The sequence below is a fragment of the Sinocyclocheilus rhinocerous genome, unplaced genomic scaffold (assembly GCF_001515625.1).
Source record: "Sinocyclocheilus rhinocerous isolate Xijiao unplaced genomic scaffold, SAMN03320098_v1.1 scaffold400, whole genome shotgun sequence".
In the NCBI taxonomy this organism is placed as follows: domain Eukaryota; kingdom Metazoa; phylum Chordata; class Actinopteri; order Cypriniformes; family Cyprinidae; genus Sinocyclocheilus; species Sinocyclocheilus rhinocerous.
Window position 1 is genome coordinate 1085064 of NW_015666595.1, and position 15788 is coordinate 1100851.

At 41.2% G+C, this 15788-nt stretch overlaps 1 protein-coding gene across 3 annotated transcripts in view; it reads right to left on the reverse strand.

Annotated features, from left to right (window-relative positions):
• Positions 1-8908, reverse strand: part of LOC107732997 (inosine-5'-monophosphate dehydrogenase 1b) — a 14532-nt gene extending 5624 nt beyond the window's left edge. Inside the window, exons 1-4 of one of the 3 annotated variants that reach the window (XM_016544490.1) lie at positions 8702-8908; positions 7170-7268; positions 7022-7096; positions 2401-2449 (exon numbers count right to left, since the gene is read on the reverse strand). In XM_016544490.1, the coding sequence (XP_016399976.1) occupies positions 2401-2449; positions 7022-7096; positions 7170-7267 (222 nt within the window). In that variant the 5' untranslated portion in view covers position 7268; positions 8702-8908. Of the gene's footprint in view, positions 1-2400; positions 2450-7021; positions 7097-7169; positions 7269-8671 lie in introns of all 3 variants that reach the window. The other 2 variants (XM_016544489.1, XM_016544492.1) reach the window with 2 other exon arrangements.
• Between the last annotated feature and the right edge of the window lie 6880 nt (positions 8909-15788).

Sequence of the window (15788 nt, forward strand, 5' to 3'; positions counted from 1 at the left end):
TTTATTTATTTATTTATTTTTTTTTTTTTTCTTCATTTTAAATAAATGGTGTTCTTTTGAACTTTAAATTCATTAAAGAATCCTGAAAATAATGTATCACAGATTCCACAAAAATATTAAGCAGCACTGTTTACAACATTCATGAAAAGTTTCTTGAGCAGCACATCAGCATATTAGAATGATTTCTGAAGGATCATGTGACACTGAAGAATGGAGCGATGATGCAGAAAATTTAACTTTGCATCAGGAATAAATTACAATTTAAAATTTATTGAAATAGAAAACAGTTTTTTAAATTTATAATAATATTTTACAATATTACAGTTTACTTTATTTTTGATAAAAAACATGCAGCCTTGGTAATAAGAGACTTCATTCAGATACACTGAAATAAATCTTACCGACCCCAAACTTTTAAACGATATACACTAAAAGGTCAAAGAACTTAAAGAAATAATTCAAAGAATACCACATATACGCCTAAACATGTGTAAAAGTGCAAGTAAATAAAAATGGGTGGGTGGAAGTGGTTAAGATGGGGTGGCAGTGAAGGCCATGACCTTCATTTGTACACCAGCGTTGAGAAGTGTTCCTCTAAAGCCCTATTCGCACGGGATTAGTATTACCTGGTGACCTCCAGTCATTTGTAATAATTGCGGAGGTTGTCCGTGAAGGCCGTGACCTTCATTTGTACACCAGCGTTGAGAAGTGTTCCTCTAAAGCCCTATTCGCACGGGATTAGTATTACCTGGTGACCTCCAGTCATTTGTAATAATTGCGGAGGTTGTCCGTGATCTTAATCCCGTGCGAATCGGCCATGCCTGTAATTTGTAAAGTAAAAATTCCCCCGCAAATGACCTACCATATTTCGCCGAACACCGAGGTCCTGTGATAATATTAGTCCCGTGCGAATCGACATCTCTGTGATTCGGCCAGCATTTGACGGGTCGTATATCATTTTTCGAGGTTTTTGTTTCCTGTGCGCCTTTTTATCCATCTTCCGCGAAGAATGGAGCTGCGTTGGAGTGTTTGATAGTATTTTGGGTGCTGTCATCATATCGCTCATACAATTTGCAGAAAGAGAAAGCTGAAAAGGTTCTGAGGTTAATGCGTTACAAATAAATCAAGCATAAAGCTTGAGATATTATTTTAACCTGGTGAAATGTAAATGACACAGCGCACGAAACTATATTAGTTTCTTTTTTTTAAATCCATCTGGACCATAGAACGGGACTCTCAAAGCCTTGACATCCGGGTATCAGGGAGACAAGTCAGTAAATTCGAGTAAAATCACAGGCTTCGCTTATCCCGTGCGAATGCACCACACACGAAATTCAGATGTGGGGGGGTAATTTCAAAATCACACAAGGTCCCCAGATAATACTAATCCCGTGCGAATAGGGTTTAACACAGATAAGCTTGCAAACATTCCCTTCACAGCCTTCACCTTGTCAATACCAACAGCCTAAGTTCCCAAAATACGTTTTTGCATTCACAGCGGTGGGGAAGAGAGGCCTCATGAGAAAACAGACACCACAGTGGGAAATTTCCCAAATCTATGGTTCAGTGAAGGCCAGATTGTGAAGTCAGACACAGACATTAAAGCTGTTATTAAACCTGCCTACACAAACACAAACAGGAGTTTCAGTTTCAATATCAGTCACACTTGCAGTTGTTTTGTGTTTTGAGCTTCGACCTCATTTAATTCATTATTATACTCAAGACAGGGATCTTTAAAACCCTACTGTCCGCCAAAGGCAATAAAAAGAAAAAAAGAAAACAAAAGATAATAGAGCAGAATGCTCAAAGTTCATTAACTGTTAATATGTGCAAGTGGATTATTGCACTGTTTGCAAAATAGAACACAATTCAAATTAAGGGTGAAAAAGCAGCTGGTTCACGAGTAATTTGATGCAAATTTAAAACTGCTAAATCAAGTATTACAGAAATCAAATAAGTGAAGTTCTACTTTCACAATTAGGGAAAATCCTTGTGGTCACATGCAAAATGTGTGACACTGAACATTAGGTTTTTTTGTAATAAAAAACTATTTAAAACATGTTTACCACAATGATTAAAATACATAATTTAACAGACCGGCAAAATTATGACATTGTTTTATGTTGAAATTATTAAAGTAAATAAAATAGTAAAACAATGTTCTCAAGAAAAAATGATTGCCTCTAATTGCTAAACAAAATCTAGAGAAGATGTGTTGTGATGATGAAGAAAAGGAAAGAGCAATAAAGCCAGTGAGCAATGAAACAAAGGAGACAGCCATTTAGCTAAATATAGTGAGTGCAGAGAAAACACAGACGGGTTGTTTAAACGAACACGTCATTATAAAAACAAACTGAATGAGTTAATGAAAGTGTGGAGGACTCAGGCCAGACGACTCACCACTTCATCTGAGGTGAAGTCGATGAAGCCAGGCAAGATCAGGAAGTCACTGCAAATGAGACACAGAGAGAGAGAGAAAACAATTAGTCACCAAGAATCAAATCATTTACATTCTCCTTTAAGAGAAACACAGTCCATTTTAAACATATACTACAGTTCAAAAGTTTGGTGTCTGTAAAATTTTTTTGTTTATGTTCCCATTTTAAAATGTAATTTATTCCTGTGAAGGAAAAGCTGAATGTTCAGCAGCCATTATTCCAGTCTTCAGTGTCACATGATCCTTCAGAAATTGGTGCTCAAGAAACATTTCTTATTACTTTAAACAGTAATATTATACATAGTTCACAAGCATTCAAAAGCAATACATTAATTTAAAATAAAAATCTTTTGTAACATTAGAAGTCTTTACTGTCACATCAATTTAATGCGTCCTTACTTAAAGTACTTTTTTTGTTTCCAAAAAAAAAAAAAAAAAAAATCCATCATACTGACCCCAAACATTTGAACGGTTCTGCATACCTCCTAAAGGTTCATTTTGTACATTTTTTAGCATTAAATAGCCACAAAGCTCACAGACATGAGCAAACAGTTGCAAAACTTCCATTTTATTTTATAGGGAGAGTAGGAAGCTCCTGTGGTAGTTATGCTTTAGATAAACATTCAAGCATAATGAAAACCTGATGCTGACTGCTGGATTTATGACACCTTAAATCATCAGGAGCTCTAAATTAAGTGTGATTTTTGAGGTGAGCTTGAGGAATGTCTGAGGCCCAGGCACATTCTGACATGTCCTCATTTACATGAAACAAACCTTCACCGGCCAACTGAAATCCACCGATTTATGCTATATGAATCCTGCTGACTTCAGTGACTAGATGACATAAATACTAGCAAGAATGAGAGAAAAAAAGCTCCTTATACAGACGAAAGGTAATTGCTTGGCAGGTGAGTGCCAAAACCCAGTGGCGAGAGAGAAAATTACAATTTGATTTTGAATAGTTCATGCATATGTAAAAATAAGGGAAGAGACAGAGGCAACTTAAAGGACGTAAACATATTTTCTCCTCTTGTGGTGGGCTAAAAAAAAAAAGGAGTCCGTGTCAGCTGGAACAGGGCGGGGTTCCTCTGGGCCCACATGAGCTGACCACACACCCCTACACATCAACAACACTTGGTGTCGACCTCAGGAAAAGCCTAAATAAATGAGGCAATGAGGGCAAAACAGACAGTTGTCCTGATTAAATGTGCTAGAGTCTGGATCTTTAGTTGTACAAATCCAAGATATGTTTAGACTGCTAGGAATATTGCAGGGAAACAATATTTGTTACAGCATGTCCTAGAAGTCAAGTAGCATCAAGAGATAAATGCTCTTATCCACGTTAATCTGATTATTTGTCCCAACAGGCCACAATGAATGGACATTTTTTCCAGTCATTTGGTTTCGATTTGTTGTATAGTGCTGGGTAGCTCCGCCCAGTGAATGCAATGGCCCCGCCCACAATGAAATTTGATTGGTTCCGAATCCTGCTCTGCATAACTTCATATTAACCATCAGATGTGTTCTGAATGGTTGTGATTGAGTAAGTCGTGTTGCTTTGCTACTTTGTGTTTACAGACCTAAATGTCTTAAAGGGGTCATATGATGCTGCTAAAAATAACATTATTTTGTGTATTTGGTATAATGAAATGTGTTTATGCGGTTTAAGGTTCAAAAAACACATTATTTTCCACATACTGTACATTATTGTTTCTCCTCTATGCCCCGCCTTTCTGAAACGCGTCGATTTTTACAAAGCTCATCGGTCTGAAAAAGCGAGGTGTGCTGTGATTGGCCAGCTATCCAGTGCGTTGTGATTGGCCGAATTCCTCAAGCGTGTGACGGAAATGTTATGTCCCTTACCATATTGTGATGCCTGCGGCAACCACATGTGATGACCCCGGGCGATCCACAGTGCGAAGTTTAAGTATTTCCTCAGCTACCAGCACGGATCAGCTCCAGGCATGACGAATGACCCCTTTAAATGTACATATTAGCATCTATGATAATCAGTCAGTAAACTCACAGCAGCCTTTGCTGACTTTCAGCTCTACAGTCTCTCTGGTGGAACAACAAGTGTCAGTTTTAGATGACTCAGACTGTAAACTTCACTTGACTCAAAGACAGTACAGACTGAAAGCCAGACTACCTCCAAATATGCAGACGAACACAGTGCCAAATATCACCACAGACACGCAAACTACAGCTTTATACCAACCAGCTCTGAACAAATCCAGCTAACATGGTGATCCACTGTGCATTTACAAACGGCATTTTTTATTGAATTTTATACTGTCTCCTAATTTGTTCAGCTACATGGTTGCAATGAGCAGTCGCTCTGACTGAAGCGGTTCCATTATCCAGTTGTTTTTTCAATGTGAGTGCAGGATCTCCTTATCCATACTTTGTAGAGAAATGACATTATCCATTATCTGACTAATCCACTGCATAACTCATGTTTCTTTTAATTCAATAAAGTTAGTGAAGCCATTCTGCCTCACTCTACTTAGATGCATTCATTACTTCGAAAAGAACCATGCTACAGGGTAACACTCAACATACAAACATTTCCTTTCACGGACTAAAAAAGCCTGCAAGAGTTTAAGTTCTGCAATTTCATTTCATTTCAGTTGAGCAAGATTTAATGAACAATTGGAGGCAGACATGTGGGTGGAAATGTGAGGTTTTTGCCCTGCAAGAGGGGTTTATTCATAAAGAATTTTTAACATCAAAATACACCAATAGGAAATAATAGCTCTAGCCTTGTCAACTTAAAATGCAACATTGGGATCAGCTGCTTTTCAGTTAATCCAATTCAGGAGATGGATTCAACAAATTAAGCAAATGAAATTCATTTTTCAAATAGATTTAAAGGAAACCGGACAAGTTAAGTTTTATTTTTAATTTATTTAGACAAAATGATATAGAATACTAAGAATAACATGAGAATTGAGATTTTATTGAAATGAAAAATAAAGTCTGTTTTCATTTACTTTCCCTTATGTCGTTCCAAACCTGTATGACTGACTTTCTTCTTAAATACATAAGAATATATTTAGAGAAATGTCTCAAGTGTTCTTTGTCCATACAATGCATATCAGTGGTATCCAAAACTTTTTTCTTATCAACATTCTTCAAAATATCATCTTTTGTCTTCTACTTAAGACAGAAACTCATACAGGTTTTGAATGACATTAGGGTGAGTAAATGATCCACAGAATTCTCATTTTTGGGTCAAATTTCCCTGTAACAAAAGCCCAAAGTCCCTAATAAAAGTGTGAAATAGGTTTTTAAATTACATGTGATATACATCTAAATGGTGCCTTTTGCGACATTTTAATGTAGTTTGAATAAATAACTCTTTGAACAAATAAATTGCAGATCATGTGAATTTTAAAGCAGCAAAAAAAAGAAGAAGAAAAAACACTGACAAAGCCTCTGAGTCAGCTAATGTTATAAATGGAGGAATTTCCTCTAATATTTCTGGAGACATAGAATCTCTTTTATCTCTCTGATAAAATAATCTTTCAAAAAACATACAAGCCTGCAAAGTAACACAGGGATGAGACATCTCACATCAGTACAACAGAGGTCTGAGCCTTATGTGTCACATGCCATACAAATAAAAAAAAACTGTTCAAACTCACTCATGCGTGTGTTACACAAATCAATTCAACATACGCACCGTGTCAGATTTATAGGGGATTTCAGACATAACGGTTTTCTCTATTCCTGTCTGTGAGTATGAGCATGTGTAGAAGTGCTCCCACCTCACATGATGCCAGCGTGAGGATAGTCATGCGGCCCACAATACATCCCTACACGCTTTTCATTACAGATAAGACAGTTATACAGCTGGACCTTTCACCTTGTAATCTCAATCTTAAAGGCGAGACTGTTCGTGAACTCACCATGTCTGTCCTAATGTCACCCCTCAGTCAGAAAACAAGTTTGACTCCTTACAGTCTCTATTATTACAATGCATTATGGGTACAAAGAATGAAGACATATATATGCATGACACACTTGTTTTCACACAATTAACTGTCAACATTTACTCTCCCTCACGTCATTCCAAACCTGGATGATGTTTTTTCTTAAGTAAATATATATAAGATATTTTGATTTTTTTTTTTTTGGCCGTTAAGTGAAAGTCAATGTGGTCTAATCAATGTTGTTCCAACTCCCAATGTACTTCAAAATATCCTCTGTTGTGTTCCAAAGAAGAAAGTAAGCCATACAGGTTTAGAACGACGTGAGAGAGAGTAAATGACGACAATTTTAATTTTTTACTGAACTATCCCTTTAAGAAACCCCTTTGATTTGAGCTTGTATAAATCCATCATGCAAATTACATATACGTAAATATATCCTGGCTTCACCAGGCTAATATAATAACATATGGCATAGATTACAGTTAAAATCCTGCTCTCCCCACCAGCAATTGAAAGCAGAATCTTTTGATTGTCTCCCAACAGCAAGGACCCTAAATAGTCCATCCAGAGTGTATACAGCTGGAACGTTTGCGTCCCTTATTGAGCTCACTAGAAGACGATGTCTTAAATAAAGGGCCATATTACTCACTTGTAAGTCATACCGTCCCCCATAGAGCAAAGCTCTTCCGCCGCGAGTCCATCTCGGACTGACTGCTGTTCTGATCTGTAATGTGGATGCCCATTACATACACACAGAGCATCACTGCAGGGAGAGGAACCCAATGAAAAGTACTTACTTGTAGGTGAGACCATCTCCAACTGAAAAAAGCTGCTGGGCAGACAGTCCGTCCTCAGGGATATAGCCCATTCCTCCACTTATCAGATAGTCTGCCATACTGGAAAGAGAAATACACAAACACAACCTGTAAATAGCACAGTTCTCGTCATAGCTAATCTGCCACTTTGCTTTCGAGCAAAGTTCAACCATGTCTATATTTATATTGGAATTCTGTAATTTCTGTATTTATATTGGAATTCCTGGTGAAAAACTACATTACCCATGATTCTACAAAGAAAGCTCCACCAATCAGATCATCAAAACAAGCAATAATAGTAGTTGTCAACCAATATAAATAATGATAGCCTGAGAGCAGGGAGGGCAACAGCAAATGAAATGTCTTTTACACAGTATTTACTCTGTAAAAATAAAAAAATAAAAACTTATTGACCAGGCAAATGGTGTCCAATCATGCCACTGGAGGGCCACCTTTCTTCAGCTCCAACCATAAACAAACACACCTGAACTGATTAATCAATCAAGATGTTTAAAATTACTACAAACCTCCAGAGAAATGTTTTGGAGATGAATTCTTCAGGAAGGTGGCCCTCAGGAAGCACGTCTGGAAATCCTGGACTGTGTTACTGGTATATTTTTGGAACGGTTTTTATTACCTTAAACTATTTTAATAGATTATTGATTAGATTTTAAAATATTATTATTTTAATAGATGTCTGCTTATATTTTGGCCATTTTGTTGGATTGTAATGCGTCAGTTTTATGGACCTTTAGCCAATGAGGTTGTCGTTGTTTTAGCTGATGCCAAAAAATGGCTGATATTTTAAATTTTATTTGATTTTAATGTGGCTGTTTTTATAGACTCTGTACCAGTGGTAACGCCACTGTTTTTTATTGACTCTGGCTTAAGTCGATCATCTCAGTGACCGAATATCAACTGATATGCAGTTGTTTTTAATCTACTCAATGCGGATGGTAATATTATTATACATATTAATGTCAATCTCAACTTTTATTTTAAAATCTTTAAAAAAAATCTAAATTTTCAATCTTAGAACTTTTCTTTTTCTGCTTTGGAGGAAATAGTATTTACCATTTAATTTTAGTAATAAAAAAAACAGGAGTGGCGTTAACAGGAAGCCAAGCAGATTCAGTCTGTATTAAACCACATGTCGCGGTCGCGACGCGTGGAGTATCAACAATGCTGGGAGCAACGAACAAGGCGTTTCGGTTTCACGATGTAAACAATTGATAACCAAAACGCACGCTATACATGTCCTGGTGCTGCAATAATGTAACGATCACAGCGCCATGACCTACTAACATCTGCTTGCGCGATATAAAAAATAAACGAACCGTTGTTGACACCTGCCCACAGACAGTTTATCGAAATCCAACGCAAACACGCACCTAATGAAGATTGTCTTTGTTAGAGCTCCTCCTACAACATATTACAAAAATAAGCACATTTAACATGATGCTTGAGTGAATATAAATTCAAACCTTTTCTGTAGCCTAGATGAGCACGTGTACCTGGAGCTGATGAGCGTCAGATGGGAAAAGCCAGTTTACCGCTTTCTGTAGGAGAATGTGCTATCGTAAACCGGTTAATTCATCTATACAGACTATTGTCCCAGTTTTCGGGTCCTTCGGAGGGTCTCGTTGAATTCGGTTTTTGTGATGAGTCTGGCTTTATATAGAAAGCGAGGAAGACTCCGAGAGAGCGCGTCATATCCTCAACAGCTCCACGTCCACGTGGTGACGGTGTGGTTAACTCTTTCATTACCGCCACATCGGTCTGTATATTCATGTTCCGTATTCAAACATCATGTAAATATATGGGCCAGTTATGGGATCAGAATCCCATATTCTGATCCCATAGCCAGTGTCAAATAAGGATGCCCGAGACACTAAAAAAGGTGAAACCTTTTGATATGTTTTAAAAATGCATATGGTAAGTTCTTGAAATGAAATATTTCAGCTTAAAGTTTACACCATTTTAGATGCATTCGATTTAATAACTGCAAAAACGCTTTTCTCTTGAGTACAAGAGAACATATACAAACGTGTATTTAGTATTTTCGCTGTAAGGTATAAAAAAGTGAGGGACTAAACTCTAAACATAGGGGTTTAGTGGTTGGTGCGGCTGGCAGTCCACTGACAGGAACCATTGATTTATGTGTGTTACGGGATATTTTTCTTTGTACATCTGTTTATAGGACTTTATTCTTTTACATGATCGACTTTATGGAGTGATGTGGAACGCGCTCAATTCGGAGCTGAAAATGACTGGCTGCACTGAAGCGGCAGTAACCCACCAGTCGGGATCTCGGCCATTTGAGCACTTTATTTGTGATAACCCACAAGAATAGATTTACTATTAAAAAAAATAATAATAGAATTCCTTGGAACGAGAGTGCAAAGGGACGCGTCAAACTCAGAGCTCTCTTGTGGCTGGATTGAGCGTGCAAGCGGCAATACCCAACAAGTCGGGATCACGGCAATTTGAACACTTTTGTGATAAACCTCCCTAAAATGTTCACATACATTAACAATAAAAAAACAATGCATTTCATTGCGTAGGGAACGCGTTAAACCTGCAGCTTAAAAGCAGCTGCCTGGACTGAAGCGGCAGTAACCCACCAGTCGGGATCACAGCAATAGACCTTTCTCACATTTCCGGGTTTCTCAGCAGCGGAAGTCGTCATAGTTGGTCTTCTATGGGTTAACTTGAAGAGCAGTGAATGGGAGAGTACCATCTCGGTTACTATGTAACCTTGGTTCCCTGAATAGGGGAAGGAGATGCTGCGATGACGTCATTGCTTTGGGAACACCTTCGGTGTGACGAATGTCTGAAGCCCTTATACCATCACGCCAATTCATTGGCCAAATAGCGCTTAGCACCGCCCCCAATGCGCACGTAGGTGAGCTATATAGCGTGCCGCGCGCTATTTTCATCAGATTTCCACTGATTTACGAAGGAAGCGCTATCAAGGTACGGAACGGCCCAGCATCGCAGCATCTCGTTCCCCTATTCAGGGAACCAAGGTTACATACGTAACCGAGATGTTCCCTCTCATAGGCTCACTTCGATGCTGCGATGACGTCATCGCTTTGGGAACGCTATACCATAACGCCTGACGTACCTTAGATAGCTGGAAGACCAAGGAAAGCGTCTGTTCAAGCGGATAAGACCCGGGAGCCAGAAGCCATCCTCACGTCCAGACTGTAAAACTTGATGAAGGTGCTAGGAGAGGACCATCCTGCCGCAGCACAAACATCTTCCGTCGAGGACCCCTTGAAGAAGGCCTGAGAAGAAGCCACTGCTCTTGTAGAGTGAGCACGCACCCCTAGAGGCGAAGTCAAGCCACGCGCCTCATAGGCCAAAGAAATAGCCTCCACTATCCAGTGTGACATCCGCTGTTTAGTGACAGCAGAACCTCTGCTCTTACCTGGGAGCAACCGGATTGGGGGAAAAGCATAAAGATTGGTCCTGGGCCATTTGTTGGCCAGAGCATCCAGACCTAGAGGCGACGGAGGAGACCGGGAAAACCAAAGCGGGCAGTGCGTAGTCATGCTCAAAGCGAACAAGTCCACTTCCGCTCGGCCGAACCTCTGCCATATAAGATCCACCACCTGGGGGTGCAATCTCCATTCCCCATCCTGCAGACTCTGTCTCGAGAGCAGGTCCGCTCCTGAGTTCAGGCGACCTGGGATATGGACTGCTCTGATCGACAGGAGCTTTGTCTGAGCCCAGAGAAGAACACGCCTCGCCAGCCTGCACAGGGGGCGAGAACGTAATCCTCCTTGGCGATTGAGGTACGACACAACTGCCGTGTTGTCTGTCCTGACTAACACATGATAACCCCTCAACTGGGGTAAGAATTGTCTGAGAGCCAGGAGAACCGCTAGCATGTCCAAACGATTTATGTGCCAGCCACGATGTACCTCTGTCCAGACCCCACTGACTGGATGTCCTTGATGGACCGCTCACAAGACGTCCGTAGTGACCGTCTTGCGGCAATACAACGTCCCCATCTGGACTCCCTCCAGAAGGAACTGGGGTCTCATCCACGGGCTTAGAGTACGAAAGCTCCTGCGTGTCACCGTAATTCTGTGAAGCGGATGACAGTGCTGTGAAATGTTCTGGCTCTTGGTCCACCACTGAAAGCGGCCCAATAGTCTGCCAGGGGTCTTGGACGTTCTACGGTTGGAGCGTACGCCTGATTCTCCCGTATAGGATCCCGAAGCACCTGAGTGGTGGAAAAAACTATATTGGGAAGATGTCCGATTGTCCTGTCGGGCCTGCCCACCACCCCAAAAGTGGGAGCTTTGGAGGCCGTCATAAACGGGCCATGCTCGCATGACCCTTGGGCTTTTCCTCAACCTCTGAAAGCTGGAACGCGCAGAGACTATTAGGAGCCTGAGAACGAGAGGTCTTAGCCGTGGAACTCCGGTCTAACCGCTTGCGTTGCCGTTGGTGAGCAGGTGGGCGAGACCTAGGACCCCAGTCCTTACGAGGGGGTAACTTAGGTGATGGCTCATGCCGCTGGGCCTCGTGACGCTGTAAAGAGGACGAGCGTGAGCGAGCCGTAGGTGGCTGACGCTCTAATTCCCTAGCCCTGCGCGGGATGAGCTGACGGAACGCGGCGGACTGCTGTTTCGCTGCTCGAAACTTCTCCACGACCGTCGTGACCGAATCCCCGAACAGACCGTCACTAGAAATGGGGGCGTTCAAAAGAAAAGTCCTGTCTTTTTCCTTAATGTCAGTGAGAGTGAGCCAAAGGTGGCGCTCAACTGACACTAAACCTGCCATAGACTTTCCAGGAGAAAGGTCCTGTCCTTCTCCTTAATGTCAGTGAGAGTAAGCCAAAGATGGCGCTCAGCTGACACTAACCCTGCCATGGACCTGCCCACTGCCCGAGCTGTGTGCTTGGTAGCCCTAAGCGCCAAGTCAGTGGCTCGTCTGAGCTCCTTAACGGTCTCTGGGGTCAGGCCTTCTCCCTCGTCCAGCTCCTTGAGCACATCTGCCTGATAAGCCTGGAGTACACCCATAGAATGGAGTGTAGCCGCGGCCTGCCCAGCGGCCATGTAAGATTTTCCGATCAAAGCGGAAGTAACCCTACACGGCTTGGACGGCAGCAAAGGGCATGAATTCCAAGACAGAGCGGAATTTGGAGCGAGATGTGCCACGAGAGTCTCTTCTACGGCCGGCATCGCCGCGTAGCCGTGATCTGCCATTTTAGAAACTGTGGCGAAATCAGCGGCAGCGGGATTAGTGATGCGCGCCGAAAAGGTTGTTTCCAAGACCTCGAAACCTCGTGGTGGAGGTCTTGGAAGAAGGGGAGAGGCCTACGGGGCTGAGACGGAGTGCGGCTTGACAAAAAACAATCGTCCAGTTTCGACTGGGTCTATCCCATTCTAACCCCAGCTTATCCACAGCGCGCGTTACAACGTCTAATAGTTCGCTGTAAGACGGGGAGGTGCGTTTCTCCTGTCCACTCGGAGGGAGAGAACTGCACAGTTCGCCCAATAAATCCTCCGAATCGGAGGCTGCTGTGGACAGCACGTCTTCATCATACGGCATACAACCGAAAGACATCGCATCGCGAGCTTCCGGGGTAGGCCGCAAATTATCATTAACGAAGACCACGGGATCCCCGTAGCGCTCCTCGAGCGCTTGCACATGGCTTGGAGAGAGCGAGAGAAAAGGAGAAAACTCCGTTGACTCACCCTCTAAGCGCCTCGGCTCGCATGCGTCACCCCAAGCAACCGTCTCGTGCGGCGCCTCGGCAACCGCAGAAACGGGATAGCGGGGGTTAGACGCGAGGCCTACTTTATTTGAGAAGGCCGCGAACCTCGAGCGCAATGCTTTTAGCCGTAGGCTATCACAGTGTCGACAATCAGAAAGGCCGCTAAGCGCCGCTTGGGCGTGTTGTAGGCCCAAACATTGCATAGCTCACCTACGTGCGCATTGGGGGGGTGCTAAGCGCTATTTGGCCAATGAATTGGCGTGATGGTATAAGGGCTTCAGACATTCGTCACACCGAAGGTGTTCCCAAAGCGATGACGTCATCGCAGCATCAAAGTGAGCCTATGAGAGGGAACACAAATATATTTTTGCATTCCCATTTGCTCAAACAGCAAAAGAAAAAGTCCACGATCGTGTTTTCGTGACTTTCAATAAAAGGAAAAAAATGAGAGAGACTGATAAAGGCAGTCAGAAGAGAGAACGATGTCAAATTTACCATCCATTAGAAACACCCTTGCATTAGCGTTAACTTTTTTTTAATTTATTTGATGCAAAGGTGATATAATACAAAGAATAGTGTTATAAATGTACATAAATTTTTTTTAATACAAATATGAAAAACTTTTGAGGATTTACGATGCTGTCTTGTGAAAAGGGTCCATTAGACTACTTAATAAAACATCCTTAACCTATATCATATTAAAAATAGATTCAAAAGAACACATTCACAATAACAAAATTACACATTTTATGCATTTTCTTGCAACAGGAGTGGTGGGGAACGCATAGGCCTACTCGTATAGCTTGAAGTTTGGCTGGAATATATACATTTATTCAAAGTAATTTGCAAAAAGAAAAAAAAAATTGCAAATAACAAAAAATAAAACCAAATGACTTCCAAATACGTAAATCTGTCTTCAATCAGTAGTTTACTAACTGCTGACCCGCCAGTGGATAGTGGCTGGTCACGTGACCTGTGAGTGGCATCTCTGCCAGCCAGCTGAAGACTGAACCCCCACTCAGTCTAAACCGGGGTCCTTTTGTCACTTGTCAATGTTGGTTAGACCACACTGACAAAAGCTGTCAAATTACTTTTTAACTATATTATTTTTGTAAGAATATCAGAACTTATATTAAGAATTTCAGCATTTTAATTGGACTTTTCTTTATAATGTTAACACCTCATTTTTACTTGAAGCATAAAAATCTAAATAACTTCAAATTCAGAAATCGAAAACCTATTTATCATAAATTTGTATTCAAGTCATTGTTACATTACATTTTAATGTATTTTTAAACATAATGAGTACATCAATTTTTGGATAATATTCTCTCTAAAATCCTTTCACATGAGAAGTCCCGAGTAAATGCAAAAATAAGCTAATTACCTGATTCCATAATGTTATAACTAGAGACAGAACACATGGTGGCTCTGGTAATTGTCTAGCACCACTGCTAGATTTAAAAGTCAGCCACAACCAATTACCTGACGCCAATTGCTGAAAGATGACAGTGCTTAAGCAAATTCTAAATCCTCCCCATTGACTAGCCAGCACGTTGCCCACACGAAAGCCCAAACTAATTTTGATCAAAGTAGTCTTTGTGCGCATTAACTCATTTTTTTTTTTTTTGAGGAAAAAAAAGGTTGTGATTTGTGAGTAGCATCTTCGGCCATCCATTGAAGGTTCTTGCAATATCTACCATGTTAATAATATCCTCTATCCGTACTCTCTTCCATTTGTTTAGACGCTGCAATGTAGCTCCTTGTAAAAACTGAACAATTATAGCATTATAATGCAACTCGTGATCAAGTCTGGTGTGTTTTGCTTTGCATTCCAGTGATTAACATGGGTAGCCAACCATTAAAAAAAAACAATTTGTTCTCCAAATTTGTTGGCAAGCCTTTCAACAACTCAAATTATGATCTTTTACATTAAAGCAACCAAAGGCTTAATCTTTTACTAAGTCTGACACCCCCAGGCAAAATTGTCAGAGGCAATGCTAATGTGAACATTTATCCCATGATCGTCCAGAGAGCTTTTCGACCAGTGGGGTGAGATGGGAATTTCATGTGGGTTTGTAGCATTTATTTAGACAAGTGTGCGTGTATAAAGAAGTACAGAATAAGCATGGCTCTATTTGCAAAGAATAGTAGCGTGTGTGTATGTGTGTGTGTCAGAGGCAGCAAGCCATTAAAAGCCCTGACCCTTGTCTCCTCCTATCACAGCAGAGAGGTGAAGCAGTTATATGTACCTCACCATATGTGGGTCAGTGGACATCAGTGGGTCAGAATATCCTTTTGCACCAGCAGCTATTTCAGTAATTCTGACCCATTTGGACTTTGCCAGGACTTCACACTCCACTGCATAGCTGGAGAAGACCTGATCTGCTATGCCCAGAATAGCGCTTTTAAATGGCAACTTTTGTTGACCCTGCATCAGATTTTAAGCCCTTCAATTATACAAGCCTATTTTAACCCCTAATCTTGATGGTCTTGAAGATTAGAGATAAGAACGAGTCTTACATTTAATTATAGAATGACAAGAAGGGATTTATATTTCAAGTTGCATGCATTTAAAAAAAGAAACGGGCTCAGAAGAATATGTGTTGCTCAAATCTCGGTTATCAAGACCCGATAACATTTCCGTGACTTTGTGAACTTCGACTCACCTGTCCGGAAAACCTGCTTGTAAGCGTGTTGCCGTGTAGCGCTGGGCTGCAGACTCGTGTTCGCGCACATGAGGAACCCATGGGAAGCCACTGGGGGAACATTCGGTGGTGTTCTCGTGGTTCAGCTCCTGTTCTTGGAAGTTTTCTGGAATCTCCCCCATCTCCGTCCTGTTTAGGTATAAAGTCTGTGCACTGTTC